The sequence below is a fragment of the Diaporthe amygdali genome (assembly GCF_026229845.1).
Source record: "Diaporthe amygdali strain CAA958 chromosome Unknown NODE_3_length_2959817_cov_65_330692, whole genome shotgun sequence".
Lineage (NCBI taxonomy): Eukaryota > Fungi > Ascomycota > Sordariomycetes > Diaporthales > Diaporthaceae > Diaporthe > Diaporthe amygdali.
The window spans coordinates 1,979,623-2,005,021 of NW_026517023.1; the positions used below are offsets into that span (position 1 = coordinate 1,979,623).

At 50.3% G+C, this 25,399-nt stretch overlaps 11 protein-coding genes across 11 annotated transcripts; 5 read left to right on the forward strand and 6 right to left on the reverse strand.

The window, feature by feature from the left end:
- Window positions 1-383: 383 nt before the first annotated feature.
- Window positions 384-2,084, forward strand: J7T55_002997 (uncharacterized protein; the record flags this gene model as incomplete). The annotated part of the gene is made up of 1 exon (XM_053138130.1): window positions 384-2,084. One exon carries the CDS (start codon window positions 384-386, stop codon window positions 2,082-2,084), a length of 1,701 nt encoding a protein of 566 aa, XP_052998865.1.
- Window positions 2,085-2,756: 672 nt separating this feature from the next.
- On the reverse strand, window positions 2,757-5,556 carry J7T55_002998 (Delta-1-pyrroline-5-carboxylate dehydrogenase; the record flags this gene model as incomplete). Its single annotated transcript, XM_053138131.1, has 5 exons — window positions 2,757-4,241; window positions 4,299-4,406; window positions 4,469-4,656; window positions 4,742-4,907; window positions 5,410-5,556. The coding sequence occupies 5 exons, from the start codon at window positions 5,554-5,556 to the stop codon at window positions 2,757-2,759; spliced, it is 2,094 nt and encodes a 697-aa protein (XP_052998866.1).
- A 288-nt stretch (window positions 5,557-5,844) lies between these two features.
- J7T55_002999 (uncharacterized protein) lies at window positions 5,845-6,706 on the forward strand (the record flags this gene model as incomplete). The annotated part of the gene is made up of 2 exons (XM_053138132.1): window positions 5,845-6,352; window positions 6,663-6,706. The coding sequence occupies 2 exons, from the start codon at window positions 5,845-5,847 to the stop codon at window positions 6,704-6,706; spliced, it is 552 nt and encodes a 183-aa protein (XP_052998867.1).
- Window positions 6,707-8,677: 1,971 nt separating this feature from the next.
- On the reverse strand, window positions 8,678-11,269 carry J7T55_003000 (uncharacterized protein; the record flags this gene model as incomplete). The annotated part of the gene is made up of 5 exons (XM_053138133.1): window positions 8,678-9,171; window positions 9,703-9,973; window positions 10,030-10,568; window positions 10,617-10,695; window positions 11,144-11,269. 5 exons carry the CDS (start codon window positions 11,267-11,269, stop codon window positions 8,678-8,680), a joined length of 1,509 nt encoding a protein of 502 aa, XP_052998868.1.
- A 766-nt stretch (window positions 11,270-12,035) lies between these two features.
- Window positions 12,036-13,094, reverse strand: J7T55_003001 (uncharacterized protein; the record flags this gene model as incomplete). The annotated part of the gene is made up of 2 exons (XM_053138134.1): window positions 12,036-12,930; window positions 13,051-13,094. The coding sequence occupies 2 exons, from the start codon at window positions 13,092-13,094 to the stop codon at window positions 12,036-12,038; spliced, it is 939 nt and encodes a 312-aa protein (XP_052998869.1).
- A 66-nt stretch (window positions 13,095-13,160) lies between these two features.
- J7T55_003002 (uncharacterized protein) lies at window positions 13,161-14,794 on the forward strand (the record flags this gene model as incomplete). The annotated part of the gene is made up of 4 exons (XM_053138135.1): window positions 13,161-13,255; window positions 13,991-14,035; window positions 14,107-14,575; window positions 14,663-14,794. The coding sequence occupies 4 exons, from the start codon at window positions 13,161-13,163 to the stop codon at window positions 14,792-14,794; spliced, it is 741 nt and encodes a 246-aa protein (XP_052998870.1).
- A 610-nt stretch (window positions 14,795-15,404) lies between these two features.
- Window positions 15,405-16,430, reverse strand: J7T55_003003 (uncharacterized protein; the record flags this gene model as incomplete). Its single annotated transcript, XM_053138137.1, has 1 exon — window positions 15,405-16,430. The coding sequence occupies one exon, from the start codon at window positions 16,428-16,430 to the stop codon at window positions 15,405-15,407; it is 1,026 nt and encodes a 341-aa protein (XP_052998871.1).
- A 904-nt stretch (window positions 16,431-17,334) lies between these two features.
- Window positions 17,335-18,077, forward strand: J7T55_003004 (uncharacterized protein; the record flags this gene model as incomplete). The annotated part of the gene is made up of 2 exons (XM_053138138.1): window positions 17,335-17,456; window positions 17,867-18,077. 2 exons carry the CDS (start codon window positions 17,335-17,337, stop codon window positions 18,075-18,077), a joined length of 333 nt encoding a protein of 110 aa, XP_052998872.1.
- A 585-nt stretch (window positions 18,078-18,662) lies between these two features.
- Window positions 18,663-19,486, forward strand: J7T55_003005 (uncharacterized protein; the record flags this gene model as incomplete). Its single annotated transcript, XM_053138139.1, has 2 exons — window positions 18,663-18,858; window positions 18,936-19,486. 2 exons carry the CDS (start codon window positions 18,663-18,665, stop codon window positions 19,484-19,486), a joined length of 747 nt encoding a protein of 248 aa, XP_052998873.1.
- A 1,165-nt stretch (window positions 19,487-20,651) lies between these two features.
- Window positions 20,652-22,046, reverse strand: J7T55_003006 (uncharacterized protein; the record flags this gene model as incomplete). Its single annotated transcript, XM_053138140.1, has 1 exon — window positions 20,652-22,046. One exon carries the CDS (start codon window positions 22,044-22,046, stop codon window positions 20,652-20,654), a length of 1,395 nt encoding a protein of 464 aa, XP_052998874.1.
- Window positions 22,047-23,003: 957 nt separating this feature from the next.
- On the reverse strand, window positions 23,004-25,200 carry J7T55_003007 (primary-amine oxidase; the record flags this gene model as incomplete). The annotated part of the gene is made up of 3 exons (XM_053138141.1): window positions 23,004-23,775; window positions 23,869-25,003; window positions 25,098-25,200. The coding sequence occupies 3 exons, from the start codon at window positions 25,198-25,200 to the stop codon at window positions 23,004-23,006; spliced, it is 2,010 nt and encodes a 669-aa protein (XP_052998875.1).
- Between the last annotated feature and the right edge of the window lie 199 nt (window positions 25,201-25,399).

Sequence of the window (25,399 nt, forward strand, 5' to 3'; positions counted from 1 at the left end):
GGCATTGACAGGGAAGCTGGAGCCAGTCCTGTGTGCCAGTAGCGCAGAGAGGGTTACGTATGTAATGCATGGAAATTGTAATCCGAGGAAAGAATTCATCAAGGAGACCATTGGCTAAAAGATTTCTAATTACCTAATGAGATGCAAGATGTTTTCTTAGTATTTGTTGTGAAACATGTGTACTGGGTGGGCAGATCGAGAGGGCTGAGTGGGCCGACTGTGGTTGATTCACGGGTCTCATGTGAACGCACTGCCGATATTGTGCTTTGGTCTGTCTATATAATGGGAATCATTGCTGATACCTCATCGGCTTCGACCATATCACCGACGGTACCTGCAGTAAACATCAATGTTCTACCCTGCTGACTATATGCTGTTTAATAATGTACAACTTCATCTGGGATGTGTTCAAGGCTCGTACACAACTTTCATGGCATGTGTTCTACTTGCTTGTGACCGGGCCTATTCTCTTCGTTCTGTTCTCGCTCTGGAACTACTGGTACGCGCCTTATGCATCGCCACTCGCTTGCATTAGAGGTCCGAAGACGAAACACTGGTTCTATGGGTTCCTCACTCCAGCCGAGGCAAGAGAACTTCAAATGTCACCGAAACTTCTAGAATACTGTTCACAGTACGACGGGGTCTGGCACGCAACCTTCACAAACCGCAGACCAACACTTGTTCTCGGGGACCAGGAGGCCATTAACTACGTTCTAAATAACGCTCAGACGTACATAAGGGCCGAAGCACAGATGCGAGTGACACGACTGGTCTTCGGAGAGGGTCTGGTCGGTGTAGACGGCCCTCAACACAAGAGACAGCGAAAGGTGGTCGGCCCAGCTTTCAGCAGCGTCGCCGTAGACGGAATGGCACCGGTCTTCTTTCTGATGGCCGAGAAACTCGCCAACAACTGGAAGACTAGGTTCTCGGGAAGAAAAGTGTTCGAGACAAACGCCTACCGTGATTTCGAAGCCTTGTCCATGGATATCATCGGGCTGGCAGGCTTCAAGTACGACTTCAAGTCCCTCCAAGGTCAACGTTCTCAGTTGGAAGCCGCCTTCGTCAATGTCACTAAGAGTGCTGCTACAGGATCTGCATATGCATCCCTGAGAGCACAGTTTCCCTTGATTGGAGCACTGGGCCACTTTCTGAGCAAGGAGCAGATTCAGCTCGATCGCTACAAAAGCGATATTGAGGACATCAGTAAAAAGCTGGTTCAAGGGGCCAGGAGCAGAATAAAGCAACCAAGTGAACGACTTGACGAGGCCGGCGATCACAGGAGCCCTCGAAACAGAGACATACTGACCCTTCTTGTCCAATCTAACCTGTCAAGCGATGAGAAAGATCGTCTTCCTGAAGAGGAAATTGTATCCATGGTGCCGACATTCCTCTCTGGTGGGTACGACAACAACGCAGCCGTCATGTCCTACGCTGTCTACGGCCTGGCACACTTCCCCGAAACCCAGGACCGTCTTAGAGACGAGCTCCTACACCCCCCAAAAGAATGTTCCAGCTGGAGAGACAGCCTCCGCGCTCTGGACCGCCTGCCCTACCTAGATGCCGTGACGCGGGAAGTCCTCCGGCTATACAGCTCCGCGCACTCGATCCCCCGCACCTGCTCCAAGGACGATATCATCCCTCTCGACAAGCCGATCCAGTTGCGCGACGGCACATGGACGGACCAAGTACGCATCGCTGCGGGTGACGACGTCGTAATCCCACAGAAGTGGATGAATATCGACCCGGCCAAATGGGGCCCCGACGCACACGTGTTCAAGCCGGAACGCTGGATTGAGAGTCAGTGGCACCCACACTTCGTGGGCGGACTGCCCCCAGGAGTCAAGAATTGTAAAACCTCGGGATGGAGCAATCTGATGACGTTTTCGCTCGGGCCGAGAAATTGCATCGGCTATAGGATGGCGGTGGCCGAGTTCAAGGTTGGCCTTGCGGTATTGGTGTCCAACTTTGAGTTCAAAAAGCATGATGAGATGAAGCACGTCTACGGTGAGGTTCAGATTGTTGACAGGCCACGTGTTCGGGGAAGAGAGGGTTACTGTATGCCTGTATGGGTGAAACGTCTGTGATGAAATCTAAACACTTTGACACGTCACTATTGGAAGATGAGAGGCATATCAGAGCAGATTGGTCTATGAAGTAGATGCAGCAGGAAGTTTGACGAGGTCAGAACGGGTTGTACTTGGAACTACTGATGATTACCAAAATTGAACTTCTACGAAGCCGATCTTGGGCAACAACCCTATCCATGCGTGTTGATTCGATGCGATGCCCAGTTTCGCTCATCGATTGTTATTTTTCTCTTTTTTCCCCTGCCCTAGTGAATGCTAACAGTTGTCAGACTGCTTCTCTTACTTATTGCAAGGGAATGACTGCATGGCTAGATGGTAAATGGACTTGATGGCCCCAAAGCTACACAGAAAAGGCGTGTCAACAAGCAGAAGCATATCGGGATGCATGATCAGTAATTGGCAGTCATTGTGGACATATTCATTTAGTTCAATAGCCCAAGTTGGTGTTTTATCCTTAAAAATGGAGGAATCCGAGAGTATGGGTATTTCAGCAGGACATAGAAAGCATTTGACGACTTCTCTGATCATTCTTATCACATCTTTTTACAGTCTCTACCTAGATGGTGTGACACCCCTGTCTTATTCAGTAATAGGCTCCCTTTCAAATCCGACGTCTCAGCGCAGAACACACTCAATTTTACCCCGACCCAGGAGCATTGACCGCGTATTTTACACCTGATTAGAAGGGTACTGGATTTCGTTCAGAGGATTGTACTCCTCCTTGATTGACCTGACACTCGTAAAACGCTGGAGATGAGCAAGCGTGCCAGTCTTGTCGTTAGTACCGGAATCCCGACTGCCGCCGAAAGGTTGTTGCCCAACGACAGATCCCGTGCATTTAGTATTGATGTACAACATTCCTGCAGCATGCTTGAGCTTCGTCTGCGCTTGCCGTGATGCGAAAGGGTCCATGGCAAAGATGCTGCCTGTCAGGCCATAGCGCGAGGTGGTGTCAACTAGCTCTAGCGTTTTCTCCCATTCAGCATCAGGATAGACATAAACGCCCAAGATAGGGCCAAATAGTTCACGGGACATGATGTCATGTCGCGGATTAGTCGTCTGATAGACCGTCGGATGAACGAAATAGCCCTTCTTTTTGGAAGCTTTACCTCCTGCAACGAGCTCAAGCTCGGGATCGTTCTTGGCGTCCTCGATTACCCTATTCAGCTTATCGAAAGAGGCCTCGTGAATGACTGGGTTGATGAAGTTATCGAACTCCTCCACATCGCCAACCTTGAGCTTGGAAAGCTGTTCTTGGAGATGCTTTTTGAACCTTGGCCAGGCAGATTCCGCAACATATACTCTAGAGCACGCAGAGCACTTTTGGCCCTGGTATTCAAAAGCTCCCCGAATAGTATGAAAAGCTGCGCTCTTGACATCGGCTGAGGAATGAACCACGCCCCAGTTCTTGCCGCCAGTCTCGCCTACAACTCGAGGGTATGAGTTGTAAACACCCTTCCCCACGCCATCCCCAATCTTTTTCTGAATACCCTTGAAGACCTGGGTAGACCCGATAAAGCTGATGCCGGCAAACTCGGGTCGCCTGAGGACGGTATTTGTGATCGTCTCGGCATCACCCGGGAGGAACTGGATCACGTCCCTAGGAAGTCCAGCCTCTAGAAGTATTTGGTGGATGAGGTAGGCAGAGTGAATAGCGTAGTCCGAGGGTTTCCAGACCACGACATTACCAAGCAGAGCAGCTGGCCCGATCAGAGTTGCGCCGAGAGCAGTGAAGTTGAACGGAGCAACAGAGTACACGAAACCCTCTAATGGTCGGTACTCCATCTTGTTCCAGTTGCCAGCAGGCTGCTCTGTCGGCTGGTACGAATAAAGCTTCCAGGCGTCTTGGACGTAGTATCGGAAGAAGTCGACAGTCTCACTGGGAGCCTCAATCTCGGCTTGCCAAATATTCTTACCTTGGCCGAGCATGGTTGAAGCAACAACGTCAGATCGGTATTTACCAGCAATTAGTTCCGAGGCCCTCAGGAAGATAGAGGCACGGTCCTCAAAAGGGAGAGCCTCCCAGTCAGGCTTGGCCTTCAACGCAGCATCAATAGCTGCATTAGTTTGATCCGGCGTGGCGCAGGCATACTCGGCTAAAGACTGGCTGTGCTTGGAAGGATTCACTTGAGGTTTGAAATTATTCGATTTGAGCTGTAAAGGTTCCGCGGGTCAACCAAGCTCTAACCTGGGGGATCAAGCAGCACTTACCGTAGTCCCATTGACAACGATTGGGATCTTAATGGGCATCTGGCTTTTCAACTGTCCCAAAGCCTCGATGAGGGAGGCTCTCTCGGGGGAACCTTTGGCGTAATCGAGCTTAAATACGGAGTAAGACAATTGGACTCCTTACACATAGTTTGTAGAGAACTGATACGTACAAATTTCTCATTCGCGAACTTCGGAGGATGCAAGAGGGTCAGTTGCCTTCGTCCAATGGGCAACGCCGTGGCTTTCTGGCGGGTGCTCGCCCGGGCGATTCGCTGCACGTTGAGGCGGGAGATCATATTTTCCTCGATTCCGATGAGAGTCAGTCGGAAAAGCGATTCCTTATCAAAGTTCAACGGGGCTGCGTTTGAAGGGAAGCCATTCTTTTTTGGACCGCGTTGGCCGAGAGGGGAATATGCCCTTAAAGCATCACGTCCACTTCGAACTGGGATGCCACTCGGTGCTTGACTCCGAGCTGTTTGCTACCCCACTCCGAGACTCTTCCGCTTCTAAGTGAGCGTACGTCCCAGATTCGCCAATCGGAGACTCCTTCCGAGTCGCAAGCCTTCGAGTGTAGATACCATAGACGGGAAATCCGAAGTCAATCAGCCACTGGTTCATTCTTAGTCCAAGATTTTCAACCTCAAGAGGAGGGCGGCTGTTGAAACTTGTCGCTATAAGCTGGCCCTTTACCCCTGTGGACTTGAGACTGTACCGGATCTCATCCACGAGGCGACCTTCTTACCTATCATCGCCATCATCTTCCTTACTCTTAGCAAGACCGTCCGCAGAATTCGACTTTGAACCACCAACCATGCTTCTAAGAAATGTCGCCAGTCGACAGGCTAAGGCATCTTTTTCGAGGCCCGCTTCCGGCCTTGCCACTAGCATTGCCGCAAAGGCACAGAATGCAGTCAATTCCAGCGAAACTGCTCTGGAGAGAATCTCCAACAAGACTCTAATTCGGTCACTGATATTAACCTCAGTAATGAGGAGGCACTGGATTATGCGGCCGTCGCTTAAATTTCTTGAGGTAATGACAACGGCAAAAAGCTTCTGGCTTAACGCAGATCGCAATCCCATCTTGAATCGTTTGCTACGATGGACCATTTACAATCATTTCTGTGCTGGATCCAACAAGACGCAAGTTGCCCGATCTATGGATGAGGTTAAGGGCTTGGGCTATCAGGGTGTAATCCTGGGACATGCCAAAGAGGCCGTTCTTGACCCGGAGGCGGGAGGAGTGTACTCCAGTGATCATAAATACGGGCCGGCTTGCTACCAAATGGTAGAAGAATGGAAGAAAAGTTCCCTTGAAACGTTACGCATGCTCCAGCCCGGAGATTTCCTTGCTGTCAAGTAAGGATTACTCCCTACAGACACATTTGGAATGTTCTCAAGTCACCCTCGCTTCGTATCCCAACCACACCCCCTCCATCTTCTTGTTTCCTGCAGGAGGCTGACACTGGGTAGGCTCACAGGTGCCGGCCCAATCTGCCTCGACGCGATGCAGGCACGTGAATCAATGCCCCAGATCATACAAGACGCAATGCACGAGATCTGTATTGAGACAAAACAGCGGGGATCGCGGCTCTGGGTCGATGCCGAGCAACAAATTCTCCAGATTGGTCTTGATGATTGGGTGATTGAATTAATGAGGCAGTACAACCAAGATGGAAAGGCGCTCATTTACAATACAATCCAGGCCTATCTGAAAGCAGCAAGATACAATGCTGCTCGCCACATCATACTGGCTGCGAAAGAAGGGTGGACGCTAGGTGTCAAGCTCGTCCGAGGGGCCTACATCGAGCATGATGTTCGTTCACTGATCCACGATACTAAGGACGAGACCGACCGCTCGTACGACGATATTGTCGAAATGATGATTTCCCGCAAGCTCCCCAAGACAGAGGAGTGTGAAAAGCTCACTTTCCCCGCTGCTGCCCTCTTCCTAGCCACACATAACCATGCTAGTGTTGCAAAGGCGGTGGAAATGTACCTTCTCAGGCTCAACGAGGGTCGGTCGACGACGAGTCTGGATTGTGGCCAAATCTATGGTATGGCGGACGAGCTGAGCTGTGCTTTGCTCGCCAGTTGCGAAAGATATGTCATTGATGCGTCCACTAATAGTTTGATGGTTCCGGGCGTTTTCAAGTATCTTCCTTGGGGATCCGTTGCGGAGTGTATGGGTTACCTGCATCGTCGCGCCATCGAGAATCGTGGGGCAGTGGAGCGGACACAGCATATGCTAGATGCGTTGAAAAAGGAACTACATCGCCGTGTAATAAGCAAGATTAAATAATGGCTTAAGAACGTTGCGATAAAGCTAAACGAAGTGTCTTTCTGATTCGTACATTTTCAGACCAGCCATGTTCGAGGCGAGGATTGCAGAACCCGGCGGGGAGACGTGATCTAACTGCGAATGCACCAAGAGGGGGGGGGGCTGACGTTGTACTGCGGCCGCATGGTATAGCCGATACTCTGAGAGAGTGCTAGAGGCACCGAGTAGCAATCGAGCGATCAAATGTACACGTTATGCTGACCGATAAAAGCGCGGACAAGTCGGACTCTTGGTCTATCTGCAAGATACTGGCTTTCATGACGATAACGGCTTGGATGCACTGATTGGCCGGAATCGCGTTCCGCTTTTGTATCTTGTACCACGGAGCTCTGTTCCGATTGGCCGGAACAAGATCCAACGTGCTGTGTGCTTTCATTTCTTCTTGCATATGTTTCGAGCACAATGGACAAGAGAAACACAGAATCTTGGTGTATCTATCGTCGGCGAACCAAGTATTCATTTAATTGGCTGTGTGACTCAACACCCCACCACTTTACATGCCGCGTCGCCAGTCTGAATCATCTACAATGATCTAGGTCCAAGAGTAGCGAATCCTAAGTTTCAATTTTCAAACCAGATCAAACCTGCCCCCTCATCATGCCTGTTTCTGCTCTACGTTCTACGATCCGGCCCGTTCTGGCGGATCTCCTTCCGTTCTCTTACTCTTGCAGATACAGCTGGCGCACAATGGCGACGAGCACCCAAAAGAAAGAATGGCTCGCGATTCTTCCCGATAACTTAGATGTCCTGGAGATCAGGAAGAAGGTGAAAAGGTAAATAACCTTGATGCAACTGTTATCTTGTTAATCTTCTTTCACCGACAAATGGACCAGTATGATTAAAGTGAACCGAGTCTTAGTGATCATTACGAGGGAATCAAGCCATTGATTGCGTCTGGAAAGTTACCTGCAGGAGGTGAGTGGGCCATGAGAATCAACCGTCGCGTCGGGTGTCTAATACTTTAGCGGAAAAGGGGCAATCTTCGAAAAGCATCCTGTCGACGGCGAATCTGCCTTGTTCAAAGGCAGCGTTGTTGTTTACATCGCTGAGAGTATCGAGCAAGTCCGTGAGATTATTCAAAACGACGTCTATTCTAAAAGCGGAGTGTGGGATCTTGACAGGGTCCAGATAATTCCGGTAAGCATGTAGCACTAGTCACTCCCAGACATCATAAACAAGCCGCCTGCTGACCTTTTTTGTCCTTCCAGTATGTTCCAGCTGTCCGCGAGCCATTGAGAAAATGATGGAAAGAAATTTAAAGATTGGCCACGGCGGGAAGACATGGTTAATTAACCCAAGGTGGTCAGGTCAGGAGGCTTATAATATGGAGAGCCGGGTATCCTAGCCGGGAAGATTTACATGCATATAGTATGCTCATGGAAGCTTGAGATAGGCAGTTTTTTTTTCACTCTATTAAAAGAAGAAAAGAGCACGCCGCTATCGGAATTAGTACATTGTGAACTTTCCGTATTCTATATCAAAACAGTCTTCAATCTCAATATGACTCAACGCACCTGCGAGTTGTCTCGATTTCTTGTCTTGTTACCCTCTTATTATTCCTCATTCCCATGTGATTGCGAAGTCTAACCCTGTCAGTCTTCCGAACAACATATCTCGTGCAAACTCAGTGATAATACAGCTTTGTTTCCGACCCCCCCCCCCAAAAAAAAAAGAAGGAAAAAGAAGAATAAAAAAGAACAAGTGGAGTGGGAGTGTGAATAGGAGGTTATATCGACTTAGTCAATCTGAGGTGCCTTTCATTCTGTCCTATTGGTTAGTTCGTCTATACATCTCGTCTCTAAATTTCGTAGTGTAACTGAAGACCACAAAGGTCTGCGAGATCTTTTTAATGGAGCGCCAATGTGAGCGGCTATGCGTACGAGGCCGGCTTGAAACGATTCAGGACCACATCGTGACGCAAGTTTTAGTCTAGTCTACTGAGAGTCAATCCAGCCCGCCGTCGAGCGCTGACAACCGAAGCATTACTAGATCATCAGAGACTTGCGGGAGAGCCTATCCAGTTATCTAAATTACGACCATCTCAGAAAACACCCCACAGATTGTCCAGCTCCCACACCCAATCCCCATCGAGCATTGCAGCACCAAGCATGTTCGTTCCTTCCATATCGAGGTTATCTATAACCGACCTGATTGTCTCCAAGTGCGTCGGCGCAGAACCATCATCCCCATGCCGCACGCGTGACCACACTGGATCTGATAGCGCATTTGCTGGGGCAGGGTCAGTAATCGCAAATCCAGTCAGCTCTGACGTGGACCCAAGTTCGATATTGTCATTTGCCCGTTCTTGCAAAGCCCCATCAACACTGCGTAGCTTCGTGTGCAGCTCAAGAATTTGCAGCAGATCGGATCGATAAGCCTGAGCCGGGGCGATATGCCGTGATACAAACTCATCGAGCAAATGCATGACTTGAGGTAGATCCCAGAGGAGCTCATTTGCTGGTCTAATAATATCAATCAAGACGAGTGCAAAGGCAGCAGAGAATAATGCGTCAAGGTCATATGGCAGGAAGAGATCTAGAAGGGATTAGTCCAACAACTCATTTCAGGAGGAAAATGCGAAAATTTACCGCAAATCATCTGATGCTTCAGGGTGAACATAATTTTGAGGATATGGACAGCAGACTCAACACACATCCTCAGCATAGACTCAAGCGGGGGTGATGAAGGACGGCAAATTCCTTCCGTGGAATCTGTGCTTAACAAAGGCTTCAGCAGCGAGAATACCACTGGTCGGACGGTTAAAATAACACACTGTGAGACCTACCGTCAGCCAACTGCCTCCGCTTGATTTTTTTGTTGCAGTCTACAAACCTGGTGGAGCAGTAAATGCAAGGTCGCGGCGTCACGAGAAAGTGGTTGGGTCGGTGCATGAAAATCTAGAGGCAGATACTTTCGTAGCACAACCAAGGTTTCAGCCAGGCGAGCTAGAATCGCTTTAACTTCAACCATGAAGTTCCGTTCTTGCTGATTGTGTACCCCATAGATAACTGTGGCCAAGTAAGTTGATTTGACACAGCCAGAATTTTCAGGTCGTCTGTAGCGTACCATCGAGGATCTTGCCGAGGTGGGACGAGAGAGTGACATGGATGGCAAATGTATTCTGACATTCATCTCCCTCCTTTATCTCCGGGAACGGAACAGAAATATCCTCGTCTCGCATAAGCAAAGTGCTGCCCAGCATAGCTGCGCTTTTCCTATCAATGCAGTAAACTGTCCACCAAAGCCTTCTCTGATACTCGACATTCGTTGGTTGGAGTGCATCAGGAACGGATACATTCATGATCTTAGTAACAGCAATTCGCAAAGCCTTTCCGATCTGAAGCGCCCAAGTCAATTGAGAGAAAACTTTTGGCATACATCGGGCAGACTCACAGTAACATACGATTCCTGCAGCAAATCAGTTGCATGCATGAAAAGAGTCGCCAGACAGAGGATCTCGATTGATAATAGCGGGTCCTCATAAAGCCTGCGAATATCTGACATAGCCTCAATAGCTCGGGTAAAGTAGGCCATTCCAGACGGTCCTGACTCTGAGTGCTCCCGGGCGAGTATTGACTCGCCGAAGCCCAGGATGAGAAGCATCTGGACATGCCAAAGTCTCGCATTAGGAGCAACACCTCTGGTACGCTCATCATAAAATTCTCTCAACCGTTCCAAAAACACTGCAGGGTCAAATAAGGAGTATAAGGAGCCAGCGTGTATGAACACAGTGTTGGTCAAGTACTCGGCATAAGATAGCCGAGGGAGAGGAGTGCTTGCTAGATCAAGAGCAATAGGTGGCAAAGGTGTTGTGTAGGATGTATCTTCACGTTCCAGAGATATACTATCGGGGTCCGCGATGGATGATGATCGCTGAAGGAGATTGCGGACGTTTCGGCTGAAGCTTAATGTCGAACTATGGCCAAGGTAGGCTTCGACGTGTCAGATTCGATAAGGAGTAGGATGATACGAAGACATACCTGCATGGCCGTAACGATGTACCTTGATCTGTGGCTCGGAGGTGACCAGAGTGTTGGTCAAGCCCTCGGACGCTGGGTGCTAGCTATCTGTTTAGCAATAACACCGTGAATGATGAAGACTGACCATACCAACGCCTGCTCTTCAGGGATGCTTCGAGGAGTCCCAGATGATGCTTTTGATAGATTTTGTCTCACCTCTTCTTCTTGGAAAGGTGAAGAGGCACCTATACGTGAACTTTGTGAGGCTTCAAGCTGAGCCTCGAGAGAGTTCACACGGGCATGTAACTGATCTAGATAGCTATGTTGGAGTGAGTATTCCCGGTTCCTCTCTATTAGAGTATGGACTTACTCAACAGATATGGTCACTCTTCTCTCCTTTTCCTCATAGATGCATGGCTCTTGGCGGCTAGCACATCTTTCACAAGGGTCCCGCCCTGAGCATCGGAGCTTGCGATTGCGACAACTCAGACACCTACATCCCAGGGTCAAAGCGGGGCATATACTGGATCAATTGAGTCGCTACTCACGCATTCAAAATCTTTTTCCGTTGACGGACGTTTTGTCGGGATGATTGTGGGCTCATTTTGTTGTACATTACTGAAGGCGTCCCAGCCTTGAGGCGTCAAGGTGCGGGGCCGGTAAGTTGATAGCATTTTCGGCCCGACCGTAGATCCGGGGCCAGCGGACATCGGGAGCATCTGTATCCACCCTTCGAGAAAAACAAAAGAAGAAAATGAGAATGAATGGGAAAAGAAGAAGGAAAAAAGGAAGGAAAGAACAAAGAAAGACTTCCTGTAGAGGTGGCAAGAAGCGTAATTGCAAGAATACTGCCACAGGGAATCAGCCGTTCAGTAGGTTCCTTAGAGAGAGAAGAAACGAGAATGGTTTATCCTAGTCTCATATCAATATCATTGCCTCCAAACGCGCTCGTCACATATACACGCTCTGTGCCTTGTACTAGTCAGTAGACAGTGTGACATTAGGAAATGATTGTATATTGATACTGAAACAGTCAAGACAACAAAGAGACTCGGGCATCATCTTGTCAGCCATAGCTCTCAAGTCTTTCCGTTTTCTTCCGGATCTAGAAATAATGAGAAAAGTTGATGTGGTCATGTTGAGCTCCAAACCAGACATAACAACGGTGATCCTCAAGACCCCGAAGAGAGAAATCATGTCTCCGGAAATTGGTGATCAGTCTTATCGCCGATCTTATTTCAGACTCAATAAACAATTTCAGAGGACGTATTTGTTATTTATCATGTAAAAGCGCAGCGAAAGTGCTCGCCCTCCTATGTTGATTACACGCAATGATAGCCGAGTAATATGGTCATCATGACCAGGGTTCGGTGCCGAGATATAAATATGCCTACAATCACCAAACCCAGGTGTCTATTGATTCTATTGTCTATAACTCTTTTAAACATCCGGCCTTGAGTCATGCAGCTGAGTTAAAAATTTGCTCTTCGGCTTTTCGTCCTCCCATCTTGTACGAGGCAGCTCAAAAGTAGAAGAGATTCGCCCATAAGAAATGCCACCAATCTGGGCGACCGGGCGTAGCTTATCAAGTTCGATATGGCTGAAGTCATCATTGGCAGCATCTTCTTGCACCCAGAATCGTGTTGCCTTGATGAGACAAATAGCAGCACGGCTCATACCAGGCCCACGGGCTTCAAACTCTTTGATATCAACAACTTTGCCCTCAATGGATAAAACTGACTCCTTGACGCGAGAAGGCTCAACTGTGGTAGTCGGAGCTTCGGTTAAACCGGTGATATCCCACTCAGAGAGACCGTAAGGGGCATCGATAGAGGAAGCAATAACTGCCTCGATCATGTTTTCCGATACCGTGTTTATAACACATTCACCTGTCTCTTTCAGGTTTTTGTAGGTATCCTTCACCGGTCCGAAACGGGACGAGAAGCTGACGATGAACATCGGTGGGTCGTGATCAACGATCTGAAAATAACTGAATGGCGCGAGGTTCTTGGTCTTGCCATCAGCGAAATTCGTGCTAATAAAGCCAAGGGGGCGAGGTGCGATGCCGGAGACCAGTAGACGGTAGTTTTGTGTGATAGATCGGTCCGAGGAGTAGGGGTCGATTTCCCGATGAACTTTATCGACAGTATGCGAAGGACCAGTGCGGACACCTTCTCCAAATGACCAGGCGGGATCAGGAGACTTTGTGACTTCGATGGGTGCGCCAGAGTGGTCAAAGTTAGGCCGATTCGCAATAGTCTCCTTGAAATTAGTCACTTGTTGCACAGCCGAAAATCTTGGCTTGGCCGCAGCTCCAGCAGCGGACGAGTTTGTTCTGATTGCCGTGGAGGGTAATTTTGACATCCAGGGTTGCTGCATCTGCGATAAACCTAGCGACCTTGACGATTTAAGGTCAGCCGTGTTACTTCCCTTGAAAGGTTGATATGCAACTCACCGGTATGTGGCAAATCGCAATGCCCGAACATTGGCTATGATCATGGCTGCTAAAATTTGTTTGAAAAAAGAAGAAATTAGGTGACACTCAAGTCGCCTTCATAAGATGGTATGCAGAACTTCGTGCGGCCTTCGTGGCTTTTTCAGAAGCCCAATGCGGTCTCAAAGACGGACTTCCGTGTGTGTCTTGGCCTGCGTGTTATGAAGTGAGTTTCTTGTTTTATTATGTTACTTTGTTTTTCTTGGGCTTGCGCAATCGAATTGTTATACCGACTTTTGCTGGAATGGCTCAAGTGGATTGGGCGAAGAGGGATTGCTCGGAACGTGATTCCGACTGCGACAGGCCCCCATATCCGAGAACGTGAGACGATGCCGGGCGATCACAACCAGTGCTAAGTTGGGACTAGATCCGGAACCGGATTCCGTCTCATCATCTCAGTTTTTACCCGTGAGCATTACATTTTTCTGTAGCTACGGGGCCGTCGTCTTTCGTGCTTTGCCATTCCCATTTGTACTTCAAGAGGTCCCTGGATAAATTAACAAATACTTTTCGACATTCGGTGGCGCGCTAGAACAAATATGTCTCAGTGGAGGACTGTGTTATATAGCGGGGAAGTAGATAAGCCACAGGGAACTCCGTAATGACGTGTTGCGGGTATTGAGAGTATGGCTGCGTTATGCTAATAGTATACGTGATATGCAATTAGTTGCTAGGTGGTATGTAGATAGGCTCGTGGTGGATTATTGTACGGCATAGAATCATCGATCGGTTGAAAAGTTCTGGGTAAATAAATGTATTTTGTCAATACATGTTAATTGATTAGCTTGAAATGGCCAATGTGACGGAGCAGACATGCGTGTATGATAAGAGGGCCATAGTGGCCCTTGCTGAAAGAATATCAAGTGCTCTAGTCTCGAGGCTCACGACGCACTGCAAACAGCTCCGGCTCCGACATGACCATCGTGGTTCTTATGGGTCGGCTGATGTGTGTCGGTCTTGCAGATCCCAAACAAGCAAACGCTAGCAATGATCTTTGGTTTACAAACAAACCATCAGAGCAGTAATTGCTGACGAAGAGTCGAATCAGGCTGCTCCCCACGACATCGCTACCTTTCATGACAACGGTGCACTACTTGCTCCTAATGTCCACGGCGAGATGTTGATCCACACCAGTGTCAACATGACCTCGGAGCTCAACGTCCCAGAAGTCCTTGACAAGATCAAAGTCACGGGCGCCGCCGATCAAGTCATTGCATACATAAATACCCACTTCGCCCTGTATATCTGGCCCGACATCGATGTGCTTAACACCATCTCAATGGAGCAGCCGGTTCAAGACAACCCGACGCCGAACTGCAATATCTTCACCCTCGTCCCGTACAACCTGGCGAACGACTCTCTCAAGGACCTAAAACAGCTCGGTAACCACTTCTTCAATCTGGGTCCAGGCCCCAAGACCTGCTCCCAAGTTCGGTGCCGCGAGGACTCTACGGGCCGCAGGGCGGCAATTTGCTGGTGCAACGATGTGAGTAAATCCCTGCGCGATTTGCCATTTACATGTTTGATATGCCCTCACAACTCGTGGTACTGAGAATCGTGCCCCAATCAACAGGATCTCATTGGAGCAACTGCTCCTGCCTATGAGCTTGCCGAGCTTGCCGAACTCATCATCCCTACATGCGTTGATTTTGACGTTCCCTCAGCCTACACTCGCGGCCAGGTCTTTCACAAAACCTACCCATGAAATGTCATTGTCACCAGCAGTGATAAGTAAGATTAGGCGGCGATACGGTGGCAGCTCCTGACAAACGTTTTTGACTAGCGGACGGGTGAAGAGCGGAGAGGAAGTGCTGGGCATGATTGATAGATTATATGCTTGTCTATTCGACATGACGGGGTCTTAGTGCCGGTGCTCATAATTCAGACAGTGTCTATCAATTAATTTAGGCAATTCTGGCCGCAAAGAGTGATGATCCTATCCGCATCTAAGGCATTACGCCTTCTTGACAGCCGTTATGTCTGTAAAAACATTTAGTGTCGTACCTAATACTGGGGCGTTGCTGACGGTAGATACTTGAGGCGCACAGCATCAATCTACGATGATTGAAAGTAATGAGCCAGCTCGAGTAAAGTATTAATTCTTTTGTCTGCTGGATTCTCGTCAGTGTCTTCGATACACCGGATTCTTCACAGGGATTACCGCCTCTTCTACTGGCTTCTTATTGATGGGAACAAAATACTGGCGGTGGGGTGGAGGGGAATGGCCAATGCTGTCGTATTGCAGTAATAACCCCATGTTGCCCAACCTCAGTATAGAGCCTAACACTAGACGCCGTAGTGGAACAGTCGAAGGCTCAGCGTTCAGCGGTCTCAGGAAAAAGTGGCGAGGGATCAAACTGCAAATCATCACCAGCCTCCACCTGCCAGCCTTCTGCTTGCAAAAACTCCAAAAGACTCCTCTGCAAGCTCTGACTTGACTCATATCCGCCAGTCCAGCACTTGCTCACCACCTCTCCGAGATAATTCCTCTCCAGCTCAGGCCACTCCTGCGAAGAAATCATTTGGTCCATATCACCCCACGATCTCCCCAAGCCTTCTTGATGTCCCGGCCACTGCCCGACCATGAGCTCGTAGACAATGCAGCCCCACAGGAACAAGTCTGTTTGCATGCTCGGCTCGGGCGACCGCCGTGATCCAGGTTGCCTGGCATTTAACGGATGGAACGGCTCGTTGCTGCTCGTCCCGCCGAGGTACTGTAGCCCCGCGTTCCTGTCCCTGAAGCTGGCGTCCAGGAATCCGACCAGGCAGAGCGATAGCGCGCGGCTGCCAGAGAGCCAGCAATGCGCGGTGCTAAGATCGCCGATGACTATATCTTGTGCGTGGACGAACTCCAGGGCGGACGCGAGGTGGAGGGCCCATTTGTAGGCGAGAGGGAGATGTGTCGCTCGGATTCGGTGCCTGCCTTTGTCATATATTGCCGTTTTGTTCTGGTCGAGGAATCTGTTGAGTGGCGGGCTCGACGGCTTGACCAAGATGGGAAGAGCGGTCCAGGGATCCCGACCAATGAATGTTGCCAGACGAGGATGAGGATGTACACCGTTGCTGCTGATCTGCTCGTATGCGACGGTGGTCTTCCAACAGCGCTTGGCCTCATATTCTTGCCGCCACGAGGCGTCGGGGGAGTCAGGGTCTGGGTCGTGGATGTATTCTGGAGGCAGGAGGATCACAGTGTTCGGTGCATCGCTCACCTGACAGGCGAGTATGAGGCCAATGTCGGCGGTGAATGTGTCGCGGTCGTTTCGAAGCAGTGGCTGCGCACGAGACGAGCCGGCGGCTGCTGTGGGCTTTAGCTCGGGACCTGTCCTGCCGGTGCGCACCATGGTTGATGAAATGTTACCACCCTTCTAACCAAAGTGTGTTTGGGGAGCTCATTTGCCGTGTTGGAGTCCTCGCTGAAAAATATGAGTCTTCGCATCGCCCCGCGCAGGGGAACGTTCCACACTACTTTGGGACATTTGAAGGCAAAGGTGAAGAAGAATATCGTTGGGGTCTGGTCGGACGGGAAGGGCCGGTCAAGTGACCCATACGTACGACGGTACCTAAGACCGGGTGTCGTACCTATGTGAGCAACCACCAAGGCTCTACACACAGGGGCAGATCTGGGCATAAAAAGTATGCATCTTCCTGTTGTCTCCTTCCAATTTCTTTTTTCTCGCTAAATATGTATATGACAACATCATCTTTTCTGTTAAATCATCATTCTCATTTGAGCACAGGATGAGCAAGGCAGCCACGACTACGCGCTGTTCAAGCTGATATGCACGCGTGCATCGCAGCCACTCCCTAAGTAGTATGACCCAAGTAAAGACGACTCACTATGTAGCGGCGTTTTGTGCAGCTCCATTAGCTGCCTCCAAAGCCTGACATATTCATTCATAACAGCATCCAATCACGCCAGGCCTCGTTCATGAACGCATACTACAGTACCTACACATTTACCCCCTTGATTGTTTGGCTGTTCGAGCCGCATAACTTCGATCTTTTGAAACAGTTTGGTTCCATAGAGCTTTGTAACAAAGTCAACTCAGCTATTTACTCCGCTGCATGAGTTCGGCCACCCAGTATCTTTTCGCCGCCCCGCCCCCCCCCCCCCCCAAAGAGACTCAGGCTTATTAAGTAGTCTCTCTTCCTGCTGCTGTTTCGTGGGCTGCTCGCTGCTCGCATCACCTATAGCCCACCAAACATGGCTTGCCCTGGCGTACGGACAGCTGCAAATCCACCACGATGCTTCTCTTCGATACAGTGGCGGGGGCAGCGGCTTCGGAAGCGGGTGGGCGGCTGGTTCCCAGGGCGGTTGCAAGTCGACGCGCGCTGTCATACCAAATCGTACAGCCGCGCATGGTCCTGTATGCAGATGTTTCAGGGATGTGGAAAAGGGTCAGGTAGCACAAGTATAAACAAAGTAATATAGCTAACAAGCAGAATTATTAGGCAGTGTCCCCAACTTATGTGCTGTATGGATGTGTTCACGAAGTATAGGCTTTGCCGTGATAATTGTTGGTTGTGCTAGTCCAGAAAGCGGCGCCTATTTGGAAGACAACAAAAAGAGATACTGCGTTCGTCAATCCATTCATTCATTGACCTGTCTCGACTAGCCACCTGGCCGACACCGCCCAGTCATGATCTCGGATGCATTCTAAAGTTGTGGACTCTACGCATGTGGAATGAACCTGCTCACTCCTAGGAAGATTCACATTTCACTGTCTTCATCTTGCGGGCCATGGCCCATACCCAGTCGGGGCTTTCAATCTTGCAGATCAATCTTGTTTGAGATAGAGCAAGGCGGTGGAGTCGACCCGCAACGGAAGAGAGTGAAATGCGGGTCGCATCACCTCGGCGACGTCACCCGCTTCATGGAGACCACTCCGGACCGATTTTCGACGGGGTCTTCACAAAATTTCCCTCGGCTTTTCAAGGCCGCCTCAATGATATCTTACGGCGTTGGTCGACGGCTGAGCTTATCCTGAGCGATCGGGCCGTATCAATCGCTAGCTGTGGCTCTCATTTAGCGCGTAGTCATTCTTTAGAATCGCTTCGCGCATACTTGAGTCTACGTAAATTGACTAAGCTTTGCCAAGGGCTTGATCGGCAACGAAGCCTGCAGCCCTCGAGGTCAAAGAGTCTCGGGGATTACTGTTGCTCAACACGAAAAAAAAGAAAAGTCTCGAGCTTTGGTACAGTAACATGTCATCACTGTGCGACCAGCACATGTTGCAATCGGTGCCAAATTGGGCGAGGGCGCGTGTATTGGACAAGAGAAGATGCTGGGCCGAGACAACTTGTGGGCCAGCCGGGATTCCAGGTTTGTTGTTAGCAGCGAGTCAGGGGCCGTATATTGGAATTCCTGGAAATAATGCCCCTATTGTCCGCGTTTTTGTTTATTGCAAGGACGTTTGCGCAAAAATCGATTTTCAACTCGTAAAACTTGAAAATCGATTGTCGACTGCATTTAGTCTCTATGAACTTTCCTTAAGCTCGTCATTCGTTTTGTTGCTTTGAAAACACCCACACGCGACTTCAGCTGATCGTCGCTCCACATTCTTTCATACAAGATGCATTACTACATCGCGAACTATGCCGCTTTGGCTGCTTCTCTGTTCAGACTCACACAGGCGGTAGACAGCGTCACTGTGCCAAGCACCATTGCTGCCGGAACGAGCTTCCAACTGACTGTCGACGACCTGGATAGCGCCGACAAGTATCGTGTATACTTGGCAGCGGCGCTTGGAGGCGATACTGGACCGACTTGTACGTCTGACATGTGACAATCTGCCGAGATCAACATGATTCGACCAGATCAGATACTGACATGACAAAACATGTAGGCTGGCTCGTCAACTCCACCGCTCTCTCTTCTTCCAGCAACTTCACGATTCCAGCGGCGGTCGGCCCTTCGGCAAGCTATTACTCGATTGGAGTAGGTGAGGTCGACGGCGACGAAGATGATATAACGTACAGCAATAAGTTCAGCTTCACTGGTGGGACCGCCAATTACACTGAGTACGAGACACATCTCGATGGATCCCCTTTCTGGGACGCCGACGACCTACCTTGCTCCGCATACGCATGCGCCAGGAAGTGCGCCGACGCGAGCTACCCAGACGACCTGACCGACGAGAACGCTTACAACACCATGAAGGAATGCATCAATGCGTGCCCTGGTGTGACCGAGACGTCGCAGACGACGCCCGCTGCCGTCACTTCGAGCTCGGCAAGCACTAGCACATCGACTTCTTCCTCTTCTTCTACTTCTTCCTCCGGTGACGCGTCCAGCACGAATGGTGACGATGACAGCGGAGCGCCGGCGGCAGCTGTGCAGCAGGTCATGGTCGTGGGCATGGCTAGTGTTGCTGGCCTTGCGATTCAATTCTTGTAAGAGCTAGACATGAGTTCGACTCCGCAGCTGTTGTCGGCTTAGTTCGTTAGTCTACGTGTCGCGAGAGCATGCATCACGCGTCTCTGCCCGCAGCCAAGGGCAAAAGATGACCAGATATCATTACGGCTTCGACACAACGAGTCGAGAGACGTGCGGGAGCATATTTGCATCCAAATATTGTCAGAGGCTCCTTTGCGGATTGCAATATTTGTGCTAACGTTGAGGATGATCGGTATATAGATGGAGTGACCGAGGAAGGGAGGGCAGAGGGAACCGAAGGAGGGCACACTTGTAATGTCTTATCACGAACAAAATTAATATGATTTTTCATGCCCAGGTATCCTTCCTTACTTTGTAATGGATAATTTCAATAACTACCCATTGACTTCGATATCAGCAACTCTATTGCAATTTACGTTGATGGCGAATATTGCGGCGTGAGATTGTATCGTCCGACGAACATATTAGCATATAATATTCCTAGGTACAGAAGAAATCCCAGCAAACTTTCTATCATCGCAATGTTCAGTGTCAAAAGCACAATCATTTCTGAAGCACCTACGTGGAGATCGCTTTTTCAAAATGCAACCAGTAAGCTTGTCGTACACATTCAGATAAATTCGTTGTGGTTAAACCACGTGCTCGAATGAAAGAAAGCAATGAGCTTAGTCGAGCACTGCTAGCTGATGCGCTGAGAAAGAGGAGCCCTGGAAATATTCTCTGCGGTAGTTGATTGCCACAGTGTCGACAGTCCGTGGTGCTGGGATGGTACTCTCAAGAAGATCATGGCTGCTTATCTAGACGCGACAGAGGCTGACATAGATTTGAAAATGTGCTAGCTGCCAAGTAACCACTTCCCTCGTTTTCCTTTTCTTTTTTCTTTTTTGGAAAAAGAAAGACAGTTACAAAGAAATACCGCTCGTACTGCTGGAACTTGGTTTGTGTAATAGTTGACGTGATCGCCTTCGGCCATTGCCCATTGAGTCGATGCGTACTGAGAAATTGAAGCCAGCGAGAGAACAAGACATATTCAGAGATAGAAAATCTCAAAGTTTTTATCCTCAATTTTAACAGAGGCTGTACGATCGCAACAATGATACCAAGCCCAAGACAGTACAAGTATGTGCCACTTCATACAAAGCATCCTCAGTGACTAACATCAAACTTACAGCACCAAAACGTGGGGTTCTAGATGGTTGAAGATGTCAAACCAAGACTGATTTGTAGATTCAGAGAACCAGGCCCTCTTAAAGACAGACTTGATAGCTTCAATGGAAGCGAACCGCATGTCGTCGTAGAGCACGTCGGCCATGTTCAGCACTGCTCTCTGCTCTTCTGTGGACACGGAGTGAGCTCCAGCGATGAAGAGCGGGAAAATAACACAGTTTAGGACCTTAGCTTGCCGCGGGATCTCGAATATACATGCAAGACAGCACTTGACGTGCTGTTGGACAAGCGCGTGCCGTTTTGGGAGACCACAGAGGGCCCTGTATAGGTACAGCAATGCGGCATGTTGAAAGGTGCGGATGAGAGTGAAGGCATGCACGGCTTCCATTTCCATGTCTGAGAGAACGTCGAATCCCTCCGAGGATGTGCTCTGGCCGTCGCAGTCCTCAACTGTTAAGGGCGCATATACGGGACGAAGGGCAGCCTCGAACTGGCGGACGCGCTCCATTGAGAAGTCTTCGACCATGGTGGTGGTCGCCTGTAGATACAGGCTCATGCTGGCCATCTCGCGAAAGACGGATGCGAGTGATACTCTGCCCAAAGGGTCTCGACCCCACCAGACCGGGCCCTGATCGACGAGGTCCCATACTGTAGGCGCGAAGTAGGGAGGCCGTCCACGGATGATGGAACTCGTGAGATCTGTGGTTGCAAATTCCGAGACCAGCATGTGGAGCGGCTCGGGAGCCTTCTTCAATGTAGCATGGATGCCACCGAGGCGCTCGAGAATAGCCAGGACACCGCTATAGTGGCTAGACGTCGAGGCGGACTTCAACGCGCACCCTACGTAGCCGTCGTCAAAATAGAGCAAGATGACTGCGAACAGCAATACGACGAGGGGGCCAGTTCCCTGCACGTCAACGCAGCAGCGAGCGATCTCGGTCCTCACAGCAGCCAGACACTCAAGACGCCGCTTACCGAGGGCATCGTGGCCACGCAAGCCACCATCCTGCAACCGCCTATGAGAGTCAGACAGCACACAGGCTGCAAGAAGAACCACCCGGTGTTCCAAGGCGACCGGGGTCGGGGCGGCACAGGGCTCCTTGGACGTGGAGAGGAGGGGCCAGACGCGACGATGGAAATAGTCGAGGGCACGCCGCTCACACACATCAAGGAACACTGCCAGTTGCACGTCATTCCGGGGGATGCTGCCGTACGCCGGAGTTATGTGGCCGCTCGGCCGCGTGCTCCACCTTATCAGGCGGGTGTTGTAGTCGCATGTTGTACCGGAAGAGGTGCAGCGCCGACAGTCTGGCTTGGAGAGGTCACATTTGACGCGTCTCTTCTTGCATGGCCAGCATGAGCCCTTGGCAATCCTGATCCGGTTTGCCGGCATTGCTTTTGGGACGACGTCCTTCTTTGTTTTCCTCTCTTTGATTCAGTAGTCGAAGGGAGACTTGCGTTTGATACCGAAATGAAACAACAGGGTATTTTCTCCGTGCGGTTGAAGATTGCGGCGGGCGTCGATAGTGGACGATGTCTGTATCACTTCGGTTAACCTGTTGTACTCACATTTTCTTCGCAAACTGTGGTGCATTTCCTAGAATTTGTATAGGCATCATCTCACATTCTCCATAACTATCAAACACTCTGTCATCAAGGTTGATAATGAGGTGTAATATCCAATTCACAATCACGGGTGGGCGTTCGCATGCGGCAGCTTAACTTGATATAGACCAGAGGTTTGTATCTATGAATATATGGATTGGGTAGATGAGGAATTGCGTCTTCGTAGAGCGTTCAGAGGGGCTTGTGATTGTCGATAATGTCTACCGCTTGTGCTGAGAAAACGCAGACTCTTTGTGCGTTGTGTAAATAAGTGCTTTGATCCGGTAGGTTGTCGATGGCAAAGTCTGGGGAAGATGAGAGTGTTGGAGGGGTAAATATATTAAACGCCACACTTGATCTAGCATTACTAGTACGCGCCTGAATTGTAGTCGGATGTAGATGCCACATCCGGATTAGCCGCGGCTCTTGACATGGATCTTCGGGATATCTTTTGAATACTACAACGGGTTAGATAAGATAGGCAGGGATTTGTCAAGATTCACAATACAATGCAATCATATGCTAATCAGGATTACTGATGGATTTTGCAGATCATGTGGCCCATGGGCGCTGTGTACGGAATCGGCGGCAGCTATAGCCTTATATGAACTTGAAGTTGTACGCAACCATGACTAGTATTGAATGTTGAAGCTATATATCGGGATAGACTAGGGGGAATTGAAATCGGCGTGGCACTCTAGCCCGATGTGTTTCGTCTTCCTCAGAGCACACGGTCCCAAACTTTCTAAAGCTTGCTATCCCTGTTACTGCAGCAAGACACAGCAGGCTCAGTCGCTTTGGAAAAGGCATTCTTAGAAATCTTATCAGCATCAACAACGGAAGGGGCCACCCAGAGCGCCGGGTTCTTCTTAAAGAAGTTGGAGGCCCTGATCATGACGCCGACCGGCTCGGCCGGCATGATGGGGAAGTCCTCGGTACGCGGGAAGTGCGTCAGGCCGAATTGGATATAACAGACGATATCCGTATTCTCGATCGGCTCGTCCCTGGCGGCCCAGTCCACCACCGTCTCGTTGAAGGGGTGGCCGCCCTCGCCGCTCGACTGGCACACGTAGTCGCCTGCGGGGAACAGCTCGTAATCCCTGTACGGAGTGACCCACAGCGCCTTGCGCGCGAACCCGGCCCGCTTCCACACCGTGCTCCCCGGCTTGGCAAGGATGGACGGGCAGTTGTTGTTCAGGATCTTGTAGGCGACGGGCTTCTTGGCTACGGTGTTGATGCTGTTGGGGTTGATGATGTCCCATGATCGGCCCGTCTCATGGCAGTAGTCGGCGGCGCCCTCCAGTGCCGTCCGGAGGGGCGTCTTCTTGCAATAGAAGCCGTTCCCGTGCGGGTTTCCGGCTGACCCGAGTGCGTCATCGGAGAGAGCGGCGTCGTTTTGTACGACCGTGTTGTTGGGTCCGTCAACTTCGGGATCCACACGCAAGGAGAAAATATGCTGGTGGTTATGTGCGTTGATAGACGGAGCGACCTCTGTGCCGTACGGTGCGGCGGTCTCACTAGGATGCATACAGTAAGTGTTCAACATGCCTGTGAGCTTAATTTCAAGCTTATAGGTACCGTCCAAGGTAAACGTGTGGTAGAAACAGTACTCGTAATTGGCAGCTGTGATGATTTGCGAGATGATAAGCTTGCGATCGCGAGCCGAGATGACAGTGCCATCACGGTAATCGGTATGTTTGTAGAGGAGACCGTTATCCTCTTCGTGAATACAAATAGCATTTTTAAGTACAGCCGCCTCTCCCGAGCTTACCGCCATGATTGCATCGATATAATGAATAACACCTTTGCAATCACAGCCAAGCTTGAGAGAGTTAGTCATTAGACCAGTGCCGTACTCGCCCACGTCGAAAGCGTGCTTTCGGTGGTGAGGAGGATCGGGATTGCCATACGGGACGACCATCTCGACCACGCTGATGCGGTTGAAGAGGCTGCGCTCGCGCCCCTCAGCCTGGTCGTCGATGCGGACATCGGACAGGACGATGCCCTCGCGGTAGTTGAAGCCGATGTGCATCTTCAGTCCCGCCCAAAAGATCTCATTGCCGGACATACGGAACGAGACGCCCTGGGGCTGGGTGATGTCGATGGGCTTGAGCCTACCATGCTGGTAGTCATTGCCGATGAAGGCTGGCATGTAGTTGTGCTCCTCCAGGGGCACTCTGGTGCGTTCACCGTTGACCAGGCGGATGTCGACAGACAGAACCTCGGCCTTCTCTGTATCGACGACAACAGAGAAATCGAGTGGATGGGCGTACTGGTTATCTCCAGGGGAGTTGCGGTAGTAGACAATCCCCTGCTGCAAGCGACGGTCGGTGCCCCAACGGTGGTCAAAGCCAATGGCCCACGCATCGATGAAGACCTTTGACATGTCGTGGATGCCGATTTCGCGACACGCCTCGATGACCCGAAGATCTTTTCTGGTGACGCTCTCGCAGACGTCGAGGTCCTCCAGAGTGAGAGTGGGACCAACGTCCGCGACGTCCTTCCAGATCTCGACTTGAGAGCTCCTCAGGTTGACAACAACCTCGGACACCTGCGAGGAGCCCTGCTCAATAACGATGGCGAAGGCGCGACGGTCCGGGCGAGGGCCGCAGCCTGACTTGAAGGCTGCGTACTCATTCTTCTTGGGTTCCCGAAGAGTGAGGCAGTTGAATTTCAGGGTCTTGGCACTGGCATACTCCTTGATGAGTTTGGCAGCGCGCTGGATCTCCTCAATCGATAGCTGATCTATACGTACAGTGCGACAGTCAGCTCAAGATTTATAGCCGAATTTGCCTCCAGCCAAATCTCTTCTCTTGGATGTTGATGCCTTTTCACTTACCGAGAGGATGTGCTAAGCACTGCGTGGGCAGGTCTGGAGCGGCGTCGCTGGGCTCTTCCCGCAAGATGGTGTAGCCGGCTATGGACGAGGTGTCTGCAATCATGATGGGGGCTTTCTGGACTGAGCGACTGTGCCATACGGGGGTCTTTGTGCAAGTCGACCAAGGTCGATTGTTGATGGGGAGAGGATTCAGTGATGCCTCGAGGCTCGGTGTTGTTGCAAGGGAAGCTCGAGCGGCACTGAGAATGGTGAGCAACTCGTTGAATATTCCTGGTTCGGGACCTGGAGGAGGAAGGAGGGAA